This window comes from Pocillopora verrucosa, chromosome 12 (assembly GCF_036669915.1).
Source record: "Pocillopora verrucosa isolate sample1 chromosome 12, ASM3666991v2, whole genome shotgun sequence".
Classification (NCBI taxonomy): Eukaryota; Metazoa; Cnidaria; class Anthozoa; order Scleractinia; family Pocilloporidae; genus Pocillopora; species Pocillopora verrucosa.
Window position 1 is genome coordinate 9,301,666 of NC_089323.1, and position 17,396 is coordinate 9,319,061.

The 17,396-nt window shown below is 36.7% G+C and overlaps 1 protein-coding gene across 2 annotated transcripts in view; it reads right to left on the reverse strand.

Moving 5' to 3' along the window:
- Nucleotides 1-17,396, reverse strand: part of LOC131769441 (dystrophin) — a 30,856-nt gene that overhangs the window by 8,036 nt on the left and 5,424 nt on the right. Inside the window, exons 6-21 of one of the 2 annotated variants that reach the window (XM_059085165.2) lie at nt 16,656-16,741; nt 16,035-16,114; nt 13,869-13,946; nt 12,856-12,967; nt 12,053-12,107; nt 11,395-11,434; nt 10,800-10,871; nt 10,417-10,562; nt 9,476-9,550; nt 8,551-8,622; nt 8,349-8,387; nt 7,302-7,326; nt 6,655-6,746; nt 5,982-6,186; nt 1,944-2,424; nt 1,139-1,234 (exon numbers count right to left, since the gene is read on the reverse strand). In XM_059085165.2, the coding sequence (XP_058941148.1) occupies nt 1,139-1,234; nt 1,944-2,424; nt 5,982-6,186; nt 6,655-6,746; nt 7,302-7,326; nt 8,349-8,387; nt 8,551-8,622; nt 9,476-9,550; nt 10,417-10,562; nt 10,800-10,871; nt 11,395-11,434; nt 12,053-12,107; nt 12,856-12,967; nt 13,869-13,946; nt 16,035-16,114; nt 16,656-16,741 (1,754 nt within the window). Of the gene's footprint in view, nt 1-1,138; nt 1,235-1,943; nt 2,425-5,981; nt 6,187-6,654; nt 6,747-7,301; nt 7,327-8,348; nt 8,391-8,550; nt 8,623-9,475; nt 9,551-10,416; nt 10,563-10,799; nt 10,872-11,394; nt 11,435-12,052; nt 12,108-12,855; nt 12,968-13,868; nt 13,947-16,034; nt 16,115-16,655; nt 16,742-17,396 lie in introns of both variants that reach the window. The other variant, XM_059085164.2, reaches the window with a different exon arrangement.

The following is a 17,396-nucleotide window of genomic DNA, read 5'->3' on the forward strand; positions in this document are numbered from 1 at the left end:
AGTTTCGCACTAATGGAGATTTAATCGACCTTAAAATATTGGTACTAAAAATTAATACAGTAGCTGTAATCAAACGGATTCATGGTAACCATCTTCATTGCTTTGCGAAATTTCCTGACTTTTTTCTGACAATTGTATTATTTCCCTGGCCAACTGTGGTAACAGTGTTATACATTAATCGTTATGAAACATGATTCGATAGCTACTTAACGTATCTTGGAAAGATTGAATATCTTAGAAACCCAACTTTAGCTAGTCCAAGTCAATTTCAATAAACTTTATTCAACCAATTAAACACGTCTCATGTTCGTGAAATGTACCAAAGAATTTAAATTTTAGAACATAATGAATAAAGTAGAAACGGAAAGTGTATGATTTCATTCAGAAACCAATTGCAACCCGTACTTCTATGGGAAATGACGTGTTTGATAGGTATCTGTCGGTTGTAATTAACCATGAACATGAGTTATATCAAATCACATAATGTTATGGGTCAGAATTTTCAATCATGAAGAGGGCCGATACAAGATGAACGAGTCCGTATTAACTTTTCCCTAAACTTTTTTAAAAATTAAGATTTTTCCTGATTTAAAGTGAAATTCTCGACTTTTCCTTGACCTTTTTAAGACCTGAGTATTTTATGACCTGTGGCAACTACGACAACTGCAAAAACCAATTAATTGAATAAAACAAGCGCAGCTGAGACACCCAAAATTTTAAGCAATTCACGCATTGTTTTGTTGCAATTGTAGGGCGCACTGAACTACATTAATAGTTTTCTTGCTTAACTACTTACTAACTTACTTAATTACCTCTCTACTTACTCATCTACGTACTTACTCACTAACCAACTTACGCACAGTAGCGTGATATATTTATCACGTTAACCCAAATGGCAGATAGGTTATCATGAAAGTTCCTCCGTAAAAACGACTTGTTTCACTTGAGGTTGTGGTTAGAATCTGTTCTTGACTTAAAATATTTTAAACCAGGATGATTCGCAATTTTCTGGTCAGATTATGATGGTGAAAACAAGATGAAAAAAAAAGCTTGCTGGTTTTTAAAAAAATTTAAAGCTAGAGAAATTACCATTTTAAATAAGCTATACCTGTTGGTAAAATTGGGAGTCTTTGCTTACCTGCGTTCCGCGACATTTCAGTGACCATAGACTGCATTGCTTCGCCAATCATACTTGCAGCGAGAAAAATATCATTGTGTATATCAACTGGCAAGTCTACAGGAGAACCATAAAATAAAAACAATTTCAGCATTCAAAACATAGATATGTCTCCAATTCATGTTTCTTGGGCGATTCTATCTTTTGCAAAAATACAGGTCACTTTACTTCCAATTAACCTTTGGCAGGTCCAGTTTTATCGTACCTCTGAGATTGTAATAGGTGTGACTCTTACAATCCCAGAAGTACTTAATACTGGACCTACTAAAGGTTTAAACGACAATCTATGGACTTTTTGAGGTTTTGCACAGTGAAACAATGGAACTCTACCGGTCGCGACGAGGAACATTAAAGCTTGTAACATTTTAAGACAAAAATTAAAATTCATATACCTTTTAAATTTTAACTGTAAATAACTTTAATATTTTGTTTCGATATATACTGTTTTTACTCTACTTTTTATTACACTTGAAATGAATTTTACTTACCGTGGCGTACCTGAAAACTAGCTGTTAAACTAATTGCACTTACCACTTTAAAAAAACACAGTCTCCACTTCAGATATCTGTCCCTTCGTTCTAGGACAACTCGATCATTTTTTTCTGAGTTATTGGTAGATCCTGCGCTTTGCACCCAACATGCGTTGGCCATAAGGGCATAAAATCGCACTTCAATAATATCAACACGTGCGCAATTGCTAGACACTCTAACTGGAAGTTATCGACAAAGTTGTCCTTACAGTGGAACAAAAGTGTGAAAACATTACCTGAGTGAGCATCCAAAGGGAAAGTAGATGTTATTCTATCGACAATATTACTGAGCTCAATCCCTTCGTGAGAAGTGTCGAGTCGATCTACCACGCCCAACTCTGCAGCCGTTTTAAGAAGAAAAGAATTACGTGCCAAGCTGCTCTGGAAATCCCCGAACTGGGGTTTTTGATAAAAATGTCTAGGCGACAAGGAACACCGAGGAGAATTTAGCTGCAGCGATGGACTTGGCGTAAGAAATGTTGCCTGAGGAACGACGGAATGTTGGTTTAGGGACTGAGCTGGTAACATGCCTGGCTCGGAAGGAGGTTGGTAAAAGCCACCAGAAAAATTAACTCGCGTTGACATCATGGTATTATTCGGTTCGGAAACTGTAGGGGGAGGAGCAACGATCGCCATTGAGGGTGACACGGTTGTGTGAGGCTTGGAAGAAGGCTGAGCTGCTGGCGTTATTGGCGAAGAGAGCTGCATAGCTTCATTCTGCAATGAAGAATAAATCGACAAATCCTATTTTATTATTATCTTATCATTATGTTATCTAAAACTTATTTTTAATCAAAGGATTCTCGTTAGCCTGGGGATAAACCCAAACTGGTCGAGAGACCCGACTTCAAGACATCCCGAGCAGCATTAGAATTTTGCTTTTTTAGAACTCCACACACACAAAGCTTTAAATATCAAGTGCTCAAGTAAGAAATCTCAAGTGTATTCCTCAATTATTCACCGAAGTAGGGGTACCTATTCACCGACAAGCCTACCAGAACTAAGGTGATTGATTACTTTGGTGTATACCACACAAGCTGAGTAACAACAACGAGTGGCAAAAGTAGTTGGCACGCCTCCCTTTCTAGATGGTCCACAATGCTTCACTCAACATCTTGACTCCCCCTTCCTCCAAACAATGTTGCCTGAAGTTTGTAATCACGTTATAACACCAGACAACACTGAAATCGGGGAAAGGGGGAAATATATTAAAGCTATAGGAAAATTAAAAAAGTAGTAGATTGTGCTTAGACTTTTGACACTCACTGAAGTCAAACAAAAAATTTTCATCAAAAGCTAGAAAAGCTTTTTATTTCCCAAGCAAGGCATATTGACGCCTACAAAACATTTGGAGGAATTTATTGACTTGATACAAAAGCACTTACCTAGCTTATACAAAGAACTTGTTTATTTAGTTTATCATGATACTGTAACAAATTCGACTTGTGGTTGAAACCATGCTTCACAACTTTCTTTTCCCCAAAATTTGAAATTAAAAAGATCAACAATCCTTCCATAAGTACTTTGGAACCGCACTTTGGCGCCACTTTGTGTACAGTTCTTGGCCTCCTCGATTATTAATAAAATTTTCCCTTCCGAAAAAGAAGTGAAAGACATTTATGATTTTGTTTCTCGTCGGCTGTTTGGATGCGAATATTGCTTGGCTAATCACCACCGAGATAGCCAATCAACGCGCGCGAAAAGCACTTTTCACTTGTGTGGTATGAACCATTATGAAATATGTTGCTCTCCAGGGGTGTAAATAAGACTGTTCACACCTTCATTTCACAACTTTAGAGAAAAGGTCGGAAAAAGACACGAAGGAAAACTTGTGATTGTTGTTAGGCCTCCGTTCTGTCTTCTCCCCCCCGTGAGCAAAAAGGAATGCTTGGTTGGGTTTCGTCTAATGCGTTAATTTGTTACTGATTTTATCACAATAGGCTTTTCTTGTAACATGTTAGCTAATTAGTTGCCTCTTAATTTAAAAGCATTACTTGTGCCAAAATAAGAACCCCCCAAAATTAAAAATTATCATAATTAGTTCGTTTAATCCTATGAAAAAAAGAAATCACATCCATTACAGAGGCTTAGATGTTTGAGCGACGTTACTTCGAACCCGTGGCACATAGAGCATTTAAATGTGACTGGTAAAGCGAATGTGTTCAGAGCAGTAAGACTAATTCTTTGTTTGTTGTGTGATTTAAGAGTCAGACATTAGAATTTTCTCAATCTCGACGCTCATTTATGAATAACGAGGATGCTCGATGGGAACGGAGCAAAATCAATACCTTACTCTTTTAGGCGCTTCAGTTCAAAGGTTGCCTGTGGATAGTTTCGAAAATCAAAATCAAAACCGAATGTGTTAATTAGTGAGCGACGCTACAAAATAGCTAAAATGCTGTTAGGAAGCAGGAAATCTTCCCCACTTTACACAACAAATAATAAATCAGACCCTATCATCGTGCTGAAATTTAAAGTTTGGATCAAAATCACTGGAATTTGACAGAAATATCAAAACAGATATACGTCCTAAGCTTAGCACTTTTAGCTGTGGTTTTTTTACAAAGATTTTGTCCAAGAATAAAAGAAGTATTTTCATATCATGTTGTTCATTAGTGCTATATATCTGATTATTTTGAAATGTGTACTGAGGAGGTACTAAAGATTTTGATTTCTAATACTACTCAGTAAAATAAACGTTAAAACACTTTCACCCCTCAACGAAGGGTGGATGACGGTCAGTTTAAAGCAAACCAAAATTATCGATTTTAAAAGTACATTTGAGATTATCTGATGAAAAAGATATTGTACTACCGTTTGGAGTTTGTGGTTAGTATCTAAAGCTAACTGGTCCAAGCGATCATAGGCAAAACTAGAGGCCATTTTCTCCTCGTATTCAAGAAGACAGGAAAATGTCCTTTCCTCTGTGACCGTAGATAAAACGACAACAATGTTTGACTTGAACTTTACTTTTAATTTACAATTGTTGCTGATCACAACACGACAAATTGCAAATATTAAGTTTAAATTAAGAGATTTACAAAACAGGTGCATTGCAAAATCTTTTTGAAGTATGATAGCATGCTTTTAAGTATTCATATGTTCTCAAAAACGTTGAAATCGAAAGTAGACAGCAAAGCTGTAACTTGAATTTCACGCAGAATTTAACATTTTTAAAAGTTTCAAATTTAAACATTCATGAGCGGTTGAGTCGCACTTCCGATTATCACATCCAAGGCGTCAATCCTAAGCAAAACATTTAAACAAGTTCGCAAACAACTCAAACACAGTTGTATATTTGTCTCGGAAGTATTGTGCTTTGTACCTTTGAACGTTTTCTTCATTTCAAGACTGTATTCCGTATAAATATTCAGATCCGGCTGTGTAAGCTGCTTAACGTTGGTTTTTCATACAGCTCTAGTCGTAAAGCGATGCCAATGCCATGTGATTATTATGCCCTATTGTCAGTCAGAAGTAGCATCGACTTCCTATTGTTTTCATTTAAAAAGTTTCGAGTGTCAAAAAATTTAGTAGACATACACAGCATTATCGAAACGTGATATGAGATTGGTTCTAGCCGACTCGGCGCAATAATTCCTTTCCTTTTTCCTTCAAAAAGTTGAAGTAAAAGGCATATGCACTTCACCTATTCCTAAGATGAACAATAAAAACATCACTTTAGCCTCTGAAAGGGGCGAACTACTGAAACGACTGTTACGTTATGTATCAAATTCCCTTAGTATTTGATCTGTCAACACGTTTCTTATGACAAAACAAAAGACATACAATTATGTATCAAGTTTTAATTCGAACTGCAACGGTTTCGAGAACATGATTACAGCGCTCAAGGTTTTAACGCCAAATTAAAGTTACTTTCCTCTTTTAAATTTTATTTTAAATGGTAATAGGTTTAAGGCTTTGCTACATTTAAATTTGATAAGAAAAATTATCTCTGAGTCCTCTTTAGACTCTATACACATATTTTCTACAGTTACATAATTATATCTTCGTTGATTAATTATACGATAGAACTTAGTTGTTTTGCGGTCAAAAAAAAAATTTCATCACTATCACAAAGTTAAGAAAAAGTTTGCGCAAATTCAAGTCAGCTACATGTAAGCCAATCACATCCTTCGCTATCACACACAACCCAAAATGGCAGCGACAAAAATCGCGACACGCATGTGCCATTTGGGGAAAAACTGAAATTTATTTTCAACTCATTCAACCTAGACCCAGTACTGCGATCGTTGTAGCTCAATCTTTGCCTGTACCTGTTGAAGAAGGATCCTTAAACGATGGAGCTGAACTTGCAACTGATAGTTATGCTCTTCGAGAACTTCTTCACGTGCCTCCAAACGTTCCCTCTTGCGTTGTAAATGGGCCTCTCTGGAAGGGCCCTCAGTAGGGACAATAATATGTTCCCTTTGATGCTGGCGTTGAAGTTGATATATACCATTGATTTCGCCTTGTAGGGCCCTGCACGGAAAGAAAAATAGAATCACTCTTACTTTAAGCAGAATTTCCTCTATCAAACTTCCAAGTTGAAGAAACCAAACTCCAACCATTTTCATAATATGGAGTACTCACGCAAAAGGTGCAAACTCTACGAGTTAAGAGAGCAAATACAAACGATTCTATGAAGGTTACTTTCACAAGTGGCGTATGGTCTATGAGGAAGACTAGAGGAAACTAAGACCATAATCATAAGGGATACTTTAACAAATGGCGCATAATCCACGAGGAGAGGTGAAGCAAATTCAAACCATTCTAATAAGGAATACCTTTACACATGGCGCATGCTTGAGGAGAAAAAGTACACTCTTACAAAAGAAGCATGCTCTATGACAACGAGTATGGTATTTTACTTTTACCTCAGCGTTCAGAATTTCATGAGAAGGATGCGTTGAAACCAGAGTGAGCAGACACTTGTTTATGCTAACATACCTGTTATCGTTTTCCAAACTTTTGATCAGATGCTCCAAGTCTCCCTTGCTTTGAATGTCTCCGTACCTTGCGTTTTGAGTAGGACTGGCAGACTGAAAAGATGGCACAACACTTACATAAAGATTTCAACCTCCCCCGTCTATACGCCAACGTGGTCCTAACATTATGAAAGATGCCCTGCTTACCAAGATTTCCCTACAGATCAGTGAAGGAGCATCCCACCGGAAAGCTTAAAGTAGGGTCTTCGAGTCTCCTTGCAAACTTGATATCTTTTGATTCTTTTCCATAATCAAACTCAAATTCAGCCACTTGCGCCTAAATCATATCTATAAACACTACTCAAGGTCGAGCAAAACTCGAATAATGTCGTAGCAATTAATAACATATCTGAAAGCTCGAGTAGCTTTATGCAATATTAAATAATAAAAGTTGGATTCGATCGCTCATTTTTACACACGCATGCGACGTCAGATAACAACCAGCCTTCTTTTGATTTGAGTTATTCTGGTTTAGTTTAAGTGATTTAAAGTTGAGACCTGAACAAAAAACTTACAATGTTTCGGCGAGGTGTGCCTAATTTCCGACACTTTAAAAACAGTTACAATCGCACTTAGAAAGACAGTAATCATCTCCTTCAAGACACCTACCATCGACTCTGGCTCACTAGTCAAGCTGGGGAAAAAAGGAGTAATAGAAGAAAACATCATTTAAAGTTAGCACAAAAAACAAAATAGGGGCTAACCTATCTATAAGAGTGTTCATAATAAGAAAACCACGCATCAATCAAACTTAAATGACTCACTCAGTGACAAATGGTCTATGTTCGACCTTGTAGAGGGGCGTACCTGAGAGGAGTCCCGGGGTGCCTGTGAACCCACTTGTGAGTTGATCGTATTTTAAAGTCAACGATATACAAACTACATAATTCGCAAAGCGAAAAGCTGCGAATCCGAAGGATATGAATGGCATGCATCACTCAATACTCACACAACATGACAGCCGGGTAATTACCTTGGGCGCGAAACCCAAGCCTTGAAAAATCCTAACGACGTCCCCTGTTGCGTGCACGCTTGAACCAATGAGCAAGTGAGGAAAAACGAAAGCTGACTATTTCGAACGAATCGCTTAATCAAGCAGCTTTTTTGACATCTTTTACTTCGCCAGAATGCAAACCTTAAGCTTGGAGAAGAATAATTCGGTGACGAACAAATCTCTCTCAGTTGTGGGGAATAGCTTTCCCAACCGCATGTGATGACCGTCAGATTTTTTCGGTGTCCAACAATGAATTTGCGTCATGAAATTGCCCTGTCGGTCGCTTGTATTTTGCAACGAGGACATGATTTAAACAGATCTGTATTTGTATCATTTCCTTCCTCGTCAGAGCTACTAAAGATTTCGTTTTTCGCAAAATTATAAAGTAATATTTCTGGAATGAAAAAAAAAATCCCTTCTACTTGTACATGGGGCTACCTGCTAGACCTGCTTTTCACTAGCTATGGCTATTTGCAGGTCAGTAAATGAAATATTGATATCTGATCTTGAAATTGAATTAACGTGCATGTAAATTGGTAAAAAAAGACAGAACTTGAACTTTGGTGATGACCGAAAAATATGTTTGATTTGAGTTTTGTGCGAAGATTTTCTTCAACGACTTTCACAAACAAACAACACAAACTTAGTTTTAGGTACAATACCTCTTTGTGTAATGTTGTATTAGACCGTGTTCATCAGCCCTGCTGGGAAACAAGAAAAGAAAAAAATCATAAAAATCTTTAAAACCTCAAATCGATTGAGGTAAGATATATGTTTGCTATAAAGCACACTAAAGTAAAGTACGGTATTAATACCAAATTGATATAAAACACACATCAAAGTGCTCATCCTCCTTCAACTTACATGACGGACCGAGTCACTGAAGGCTTTTCCTTGGATGAGCTCCTTTCTTCTCTTGTTTCATGACTTGCTAGTCTGCCAAAAAAATAACTGGATGAAAATGAGCGATGTCGAAAAATGTGTAGGGATGGAGAAGAACAATGAAAAAAGGTTGAGTGGAAGTAAAAGGGCGGCGGAGCAGAGAAAAGAGAGAAATTGTAAACGGAGTAGACAAAACAGCAAACATGGATAACTTGAACAAACGCGACAGTACACTCTCACAAAAGAAGCAAATGCTGCTTTACTGGAATTTAACACTGAAAGGAAAGATAATACTTAAATTCTTAATTATCTTAAAAAGATAAGAAGGAAAAAAATGCTCTAACTAATGTTACACTAGAAATTAACTTCGTGAAAATGAAATTTTCAAGCAAGCATAATACTTTGAGTCTTCATTATCCTTAGAAAGATAAAGAAAAAAAATCCTGACACTAATGTTACCCTAACAATTAATTTCACGAAAATGAAACTCATGCTCGTAATTCGCAGTGGCCTGAAAACTACCGGCCACACCCTCGTGTCAGACGCGCCCTTTTATGCACCAGTTGTTTGCAATACCATTAGGACCGGATGAACTCCAGTTTCTCTTTCGACAGAAAACCTTTTCCAATTTTATCTGCATTCAGCTTAAAACTATCTCTGGTCACCTCTGGAACCACCTCCGCCATTGCATCCTTGATCTTCTCAATTATTGTCATTATTATTATTGTTATAGTTAATATTGTTATTAATATTACTGTTATTATTATTAGTAGTATTATTGTCATTATTTAATCATGATCGTTATTGTTATCATTATTATTATTAGTAGTAGTAGTAGTATTTTTATTAAATTATTATTTCAATATTTCTATTTTTATTAATATCACGCCTTCCTTTACAAACTAACCTAGCCGCATGGTCTCTGTTCTTGACGTTTAAACCTGGTGAAACTTTCTCCGGGGCGCCAAAATCCACAGAATCCCTAAATAACATGAGAAGAAATGTTTTATGAAACACCGCCGTGCAGTAGTAGGCCTAAAATCATCTCTAAGCCTTTCGCTTAACCTTAAAAAAATATGCTGACAATGTCACAAGCAATCATGGAGACTCTTCGTTTCCCCTAATCATTAATTACAAAAATAAATACGAAAAAAAACTCTAGAGCATAACTGACCGAGACTGAAGTTTACCGTAGTTTTTTTGTTGGGGTTCTTTATATAACACCAAACAGATAGAGGTGTACATATAGTGCAGCAGCGGAGCGTGTATGTAAAACCCTAAGGGTATCAGTAAACGCAACAAATTGAACATTTTTTTTAAGACTCGTTTTGTGGAATGTTCTAAAAGTTCTTGCGACGGGAAGTAAATTCGTATTATCAAGCGTTTGTGTGCAATCCTCCACGAGGTGCTTCGATAGTTTTTCCCTCGATGATTGCAAGTGTAAACTCGTTTTTTCCTGGAGGTAGAAACACTTAAGTTTGAGACCTTTTGCAAGTGCACAAAGACAACATAGCGGAAAAGGGTGTCAAATCCGACCGAAAACGAACTCGATCGGGGACCCTCTACACTTTTGGAAATCGAGAGTTAAATTCGAACACGCTGAAAGTTTTGCCGTAATTGAATACACCTTCGTCATCTGCAATTCCTTAGCTTTCAGAAAATATTAATTTTACTACGGTAACGTTGCATCAATGAATGATGATCATGCAAGATAATCTGGTACCATAAGTTGGTTTGACACAGTCAGAATGACACAATTAGAATTTGTCTTTGTTCTGGATTATCAGTAAGGGAATTGAAGGTTGTCTTTTTTAAAATACTGAACAAAACATTTTAAACACGACTTACTCGTCTTCGCCATCAGAAGGGGCAACCTCTTTCATTTCGATTGGAATAAACCTTCCTTTGGATGGGTCTTCTTGCCTTTTCTTCTTTTTACTCACTTTATTTCGCATTACTTTGGCGAAGTCTTTCATGTCCTCCTTTTGTGTCGACTTCAGAGATTTCAACAAAAATAAAGTTACTGTTTTTATTGATGGACTCAGTCAGGGCAGACAGAGTTATATTAAAAATACTAGTAGGGAATAATCTTAACAATTATGTTCTCCTTCAAAAAAATAATCGGTCGTTTAGTATGATAAGAATATAGACGAGGGAAATCATTTTCTTTCGGTTTCTTTCTCACATGCATATGAGCGGTGGGCAACCAGGCTAGTTTTGTTGACACTTACCACTAGACAGTACTCCTGTGTGGGGTGACCGATTTTGTGCTGTTTACTCACTCGACCAGACCAGAAGCATCCCTTTATAAAACAAGATAATGGAACACTTACTGTTTTGCCACTTTTGCCATGGTTGTAGGTTTAAATCATTAGTAAATGAGATTCAAGACTTCAAAAACGAGGATTTCACGAGGGTTTTGTTATTCCAAATGAAGCATTCTTGGTTACAAAGAGCAGATGAACTGTGTTTAGTTTCATTACCAAAACATAACACGACATACACAGCACGTTACTAGCCTCAAGATATACTATAATATACCATATTAAATTACTATTTACAGCCGAAATTATAACTGCTGTCATTGGTAAAAACGTCAAAACACTTTGAGAAGTTTCTTGTCATCTTCGTCAAAACTCAAGTCTTTACCAAAAATACAAAGAAAAACAAAACAAGATAACATCAGACATAAAAGGCTTCGTCCAAGCACAAAGGATTACACGTATTCCAACTTAGCCACTAGCCAGAATGCTCTTCACAGAAACAAAACTGGTATACCACTTACTTGAAAACTGAACAAAACAAAATTACTATTAAATTTCCTACCTGACACATGTCGAAGTTGAAACATTTTAAGCAGCGGTATCTAGTGAAGAACAAAAATATAGAATATAAATGCCAGAAAGTTGATGCAAGAAATCGCTTAAGATGAATCGAGATTTGACGCCTGAGAGTTTCCAATGAGAATTTATGAGCAAGGGAGTTTTCAGCGACGGGGACTCAAGCCAGTCCTTATATGGGTTAGAACGGCACAGAGAAAAACCTCACTATGAAAGTTAAAGCCTTTAATTTCAAACCATAATTGTCTAAGTAGAGGATATCTCTTCAACAGGTTTGTGCAACTTTTGAAGTTATTTCAATTTACTTCCTAACGCAACTTCCAACTCCCCTCCCCTGTTTTTGGCTCTGCTATCAAAGGTGTAAACGCATAGGAGGACTGGACATATTTAGGTAGAAATCTGGTGCTTTCCTTGGCTAGGTTTCGCGCTCAGTAATGACTGTTCAAGACCAGCAGGAACAGGTTATCAAACCTTAGGAGCATGCTCTGTGTTTTGAAGTGTATGGCCCGTAAGTTCTTAATGCTATTCTGAAAAGCATGTAAAAACAAATCAACTACATCCAAAGCATTTTGCCCTCAAAAGGTTAGAAAAATAAAAACAAGCATTTCAAGCATTAACTGAAATAAATCCTTCATAGGGCTCACCTGAAGCCGACTATGGGGTACATCTTACATACATTGCATTTTGACTCGTGTTTCACTGAAAAACAGAAAATAGCAAGGATTATCACTATTGGGTTGCTTCTTTCTTTTCCATGTTACAGCCCGAAATCATGTGAAGAATGAAAATATAGAATTGAGTTCCTTCAAGGTGGAAACTAGAAAATTGTCTTCAAAAGCATGAGGTGAACTAACATTTAATGGATGGCATTCATTAATTGTAGAGTTTTATTAGTAACAAAGTAATAATAACAACAATAATAAGAATAAGAATAAGAATATCGTCCAGACATCATTGTCTGGTTAAAAATCAAAGATCAATAAAACACCCAAATTGACGAGTGATAGTAGAGTGTCAGAACATTTCATGTCAAAGAATATTTAAGTTAAGATGTTGTGTAAATTCAAAGTTGATGAAGTACGTCAAACAAATACTTTTGCGCAAATGGACTATTTGCATTTTTAATTTTCACTTGGCGATGATATTATTACGATATTCGTTGTGCGATTTTAGTATACGATATTCTCAAAATTTTACCAACATGTATACAAACAATAATGGTAGCAAATGATAATGATGGTGATATATTCTTAAGCAAAGATGCGCTAATTGAAATTTAAGTGTGTGCCACTGGATATTAGCCAGTTAAGGCACTAGCAGCAACCGCTGATAACCCATAACTGATCTCACTCTCTTTAGCCATTTCATGGGCCCGCTCACGGCACGACGGTCTCATTCCACGGATGATATACATTTTGTAAAATATACATTTAGCAACTCTACTGACCAGTCTCTGAGACAGCTAGTCTGTGAAGTGTAGGTAGCCAAACAATTGTTTGTGGTTCTGCGATCATCCATTCGATGAACTCTTCTGCTGATGCTCTATCAGGAATGGACACCTGGTTGGAAAAAAAAATGGAGCAGCGCAAGTGGCATTAGAGACCAAAACCCCTCGTACTTATTCTCCAAAAATAGTTAAATGATCCTTAAGTATATTACTGTAGAGAATAACATTATAGTAGTATGGAGCTCTTTGGCATATACATATACTATATGGTCTAGATGAAAAGCAAATAGGCTAAAGAATACCCGCATCTCGGACATAATGAGCTTCACCAAACGAATTCCTTAAGGAAAACGCATCACTCCGTCACCACATCGGAATTTTGGTCAAAATGGATTCACTAGTTAGTAGTGAAGCTACTACTGAAGGTAGATTTATTACATGGCAAGGCACTGCAAATTAAGGCTTTAAACTTTCCAGAAACTTAAAAATTGGTTGACCTATATTGCTTTAACTGTGTTTACAGAAATTCAAATATTTCTCTCAATCTAAAAAGCTATTTCATGTCGACCAAAAAACTAGAAATTGAACCCAGGACAATATAACAGCAATTTAGCAAAGCAAAATTCAACTGACGAAACCCTATTTGCCGGGTTGAAATGAAACTTTTTAAAATAATTTGAAGAATCCTTCGATCCACTGGAAATTATTCTCTGAGTTTCAGTATGTCCATGCTTTCATTTAAATGACGATTTTGCATCAACTCAAATATGTGTTGCTATATTAATGTAAAGTTGATTCTTCAATCTTTGAGATCGTAATTCTATTCAACTGTATTTAGTTGAATTTCGTTGTTTGATTTGACGATTTGCGCCTCTGTTAACGACTAAATTAAAGGGGAATCAAAATAAACCTAGCACTTTTAACTGAGTAACCTCAAATTTTATCCTGTCTGATGAACTAAATATTCTTTACGTAAGACAGTGTAAAAATTAATTATAACCATAACATAGTACCCTTTCAAAGCAGTTTCTCACAGCTGGCTCCACACTTGACCCACTGAAGAATGCGCCCTCAAAAATGTACTTGGGAATCTAAACAAACAGAACAGGATTAATGTTTAGAAAAACAAACACAAAAAAAGTCGCTTAGTCAATGGAGCGCCAAAAAAACCCCTCCAATTTATCTGAAATAAACTTAGACACACGTATTTTATGTTCTATTGTCACTGGTGTCTGAATAATTGTTAGCAAAAATAAACTGCAATGGTGCCACGCTTCCTTCAATCTCCTTCACAATCGTTGTTTGGTCTTACACAACGTGCTCTCTCCCCCCGTTGCGTGACGAGACGAAACGTAAATACTTTTGCGGCGGGGTAGGATAAGTTATAAAATTTAGACTGTTTACTGGAGAATGGCATTTCATCTCAAATGAAGTGAGAAATGGCTATTTTGATAAAAGAATTTCGTCGGATAATGATAAATAATTTTCATACTCCGCTTACGAAGTCGCATCAGTATGTAACAGCATATCGGGAAGGTCGGTTCGAATGGAGATTGAAACGAACAAGTTTACTTGTCGTTGAGATGTAGTATTTCAGTACTATTACATTGTAACCTATTTAAAACAAGACACCTTCAACAATAGAAAAACAAAAGGCCCATCTCATACATACTGAGGCAGATGTATCAAGCATATGCGCGCATGTGCGAAATTTTGACGCGCATATCTTTTTTTTATTCGCACTTGCACGCGATTTTAGGCGCGTTTTATTAGCGTTTTTTAGTTTACGTAAATCTGAGCGGTATTGTTGTCCATAGCGATATAGTTTATGCAAATGTTTTACGCAATTTTTACTTGAGTCAGCAAAACCAGCCCTTTCAAAACAAACGCATCAGTATATTAAAGTTCACACGGCAACCAGGTGGACAATCAGACATAGTTTGATGCTACTCTGGTTTGCAGATTTAATGAATGTAACCGAAGAAGTTACAATTCATAGACACAAGGTTTCGACACTCCTGTCTAGTGCCTTCATCAGGGGTGATCTAAACGCTGCAACAGGAGGTCCTTTTATATGATCACTAATTAGCGGCCTTTTTTTTCTGACGAGGTGTAAATAGGCGTCAGGAAGCAAACCGCCATCGTCACAATTTAAAGGAGCGTGGGCGGAGTTAATATGCCAAGCCTCCAAACAAAGGCGCTGGTGGTAACGCCGATTAGTGGTAATAATTTTAGAATTATCCCACCCAATTGTATGGTTGGTTAGGCATGTATGCTCCGATAAAGCTGTCACAAAAGAACAACGAACCGACGCCATTTATTCTATTCCTTGCAATGATTGTGACAACGAATACATCGAACAGACCAAACGTCAGTTTGGTACACGGTTAAAAGAGCACCAAAAAGCGGTTTTTCTTTGCAAAAAGGAAAATTCAGCAGGAGGGTCGAAACGTTGGGTCTATGAATTGTAACTTCTTCGGTTACATTCATTAAATCTGCAAACCAGAGTAGCATCAAACTATATCTCAACGCTTTAGTGATAATTTCGTGTTAAGCCTATAGCTGACGGTATGTGCGTTGTAGGTGAAGGGGCGGTACACAAAACATTTTTAACTTCGAAATGGTAATAAGATTCCCTGACGACCTTTCTAACCCCGACAGACCATAGCGACGAAGTCCTCACGAAGGATATGAACTTTTACACTGGGTAGAGGAACTCACAGTTCTTGTCAATGTCATTCTTGATGTGTGTCAATGTTGGGTTGATTCCATCGCAACATATCGCGGTAGTTAATTTCATATCAGGTTATACTCCTCCACCGACGCCACACCAGTTTCTTTAGAAACTTACCCCTCTATTAATTTCATGACATGATTGGCATTGGGGACGACATTCTGGCGAGATACATAGCCTAATGCAGCGATCTTATTTGTGCGAGATACACACCCTGATGCGGCTATCTAATTGGCAAGAGCAACATACCACTCGATACGCTGACATAGTTATTTTTTAAATTAAAAAAAAACAAAGAATGAATAAATTTAATTTCCTTCTGCAAAAAAACAAACATATTAAACTTTGCTAAGTTGTGCAGTGCACATGTACAAACAAGATATATTGAGTCAAACTAACACAAAAGGAATGTTAGTCCTCAGCCAAGAATGGAGAAATACATTACCCGCAGCATCTCTTGAAGGAACAAATTAAGTCTCTTTCTATCCAAAAATCCCTGGTTATTACAAAGTTGTGAAAACAAATCTTGAAAAGAACAAAGGGAGAACAGGTTAGTTACAAGTGAAATCAAGAAATACTCACAAAAAGTGATAGAGTGTGAAACAATTATTAATATTCAGTATTTATTAATATATAGTATTTGTTTGTCTACATTCTTGTGACATCTGGTCATGAAAAAATATCAAAACAGTTATCTGAAAGTACTTTTTTAAAAGTTGTTTTCAGGCCTTGAACTCTACACCAGATGTCAGGCTGGAGACCTTTAGACAGGCTGATACCTACCATGCCCTGAACAAGTTCTATCAGGGCCCTTTTGTGTATGTGAGAAAGAAATCTCAATGTTAATCTCATTTGAAAACTCAAAAGCCAGAATTTACATTATACTTTTGAAAGGCATATCCTTTTTAAACACTTTTATCATCATCGTGATGAAATTATTACAGTCGCAGCTTTTCAAATAATTGAAAAAATGATAAAAACACTATTAGACTACAACAGGATTGACAGATTATGTCTTGCCGGGGAATATCTTAAACACAATTACAACAAAAAAAGATAAACCTACATCTGTATTTTTCTTGAATCTTTTCAGAGCACATAATGGAAAGACAGACTTTCAAAGAAAGAAGTGGCACATATCCCTTTCTCTCCCTAGAGTGAGAGAAATCATCATGATCAAAGAAAGCATTGAGGGGTTGGTGATGGTACTAAATGTGCATTTCTTAGTAATATAGTCATGTACATACTAGATGTGCAGTGCTTTCAGTTGGTATAACAAGTAATATTCTAGGTCACTTGTAATTTCTTTGTATATACATGAGCCCTTAATCAAGTTTTTGTACCAAGAAATACAAGTGACCAATGGGATATATGATGCTAATAGGACTGGGTGGAGTCCAATACCATCTGTGGTCATGCAAGTGATTAACAATTTGTTTAAGTATGATTTTAGACAGAATTGGACAACACATATTCCTGTCATCAATTAATCAAAACTATGACAAAATTTGAGAATGAAACTAGACATTGGTAATATGTTTTGATAAAAAAAATGTTCACTTGGCAATGCAACAGTAGAGCACACCCTCTGTCAACGTACACAGGCATGACATTTTCACTATCCCTTTCACTGTCCTATTACACTGTGCAATTACAAGCATGACACACACACTGTCCTATTAATGCTCAAATCGGCTGGTGATAAGAATTTCGTTATAGTTTTGATTATCCATGTTATTAATATATTACTGCTCCACTTTACCTTTGAGTTATTAGGGTATCAGAATGCACAATCAAATGCCTCAGT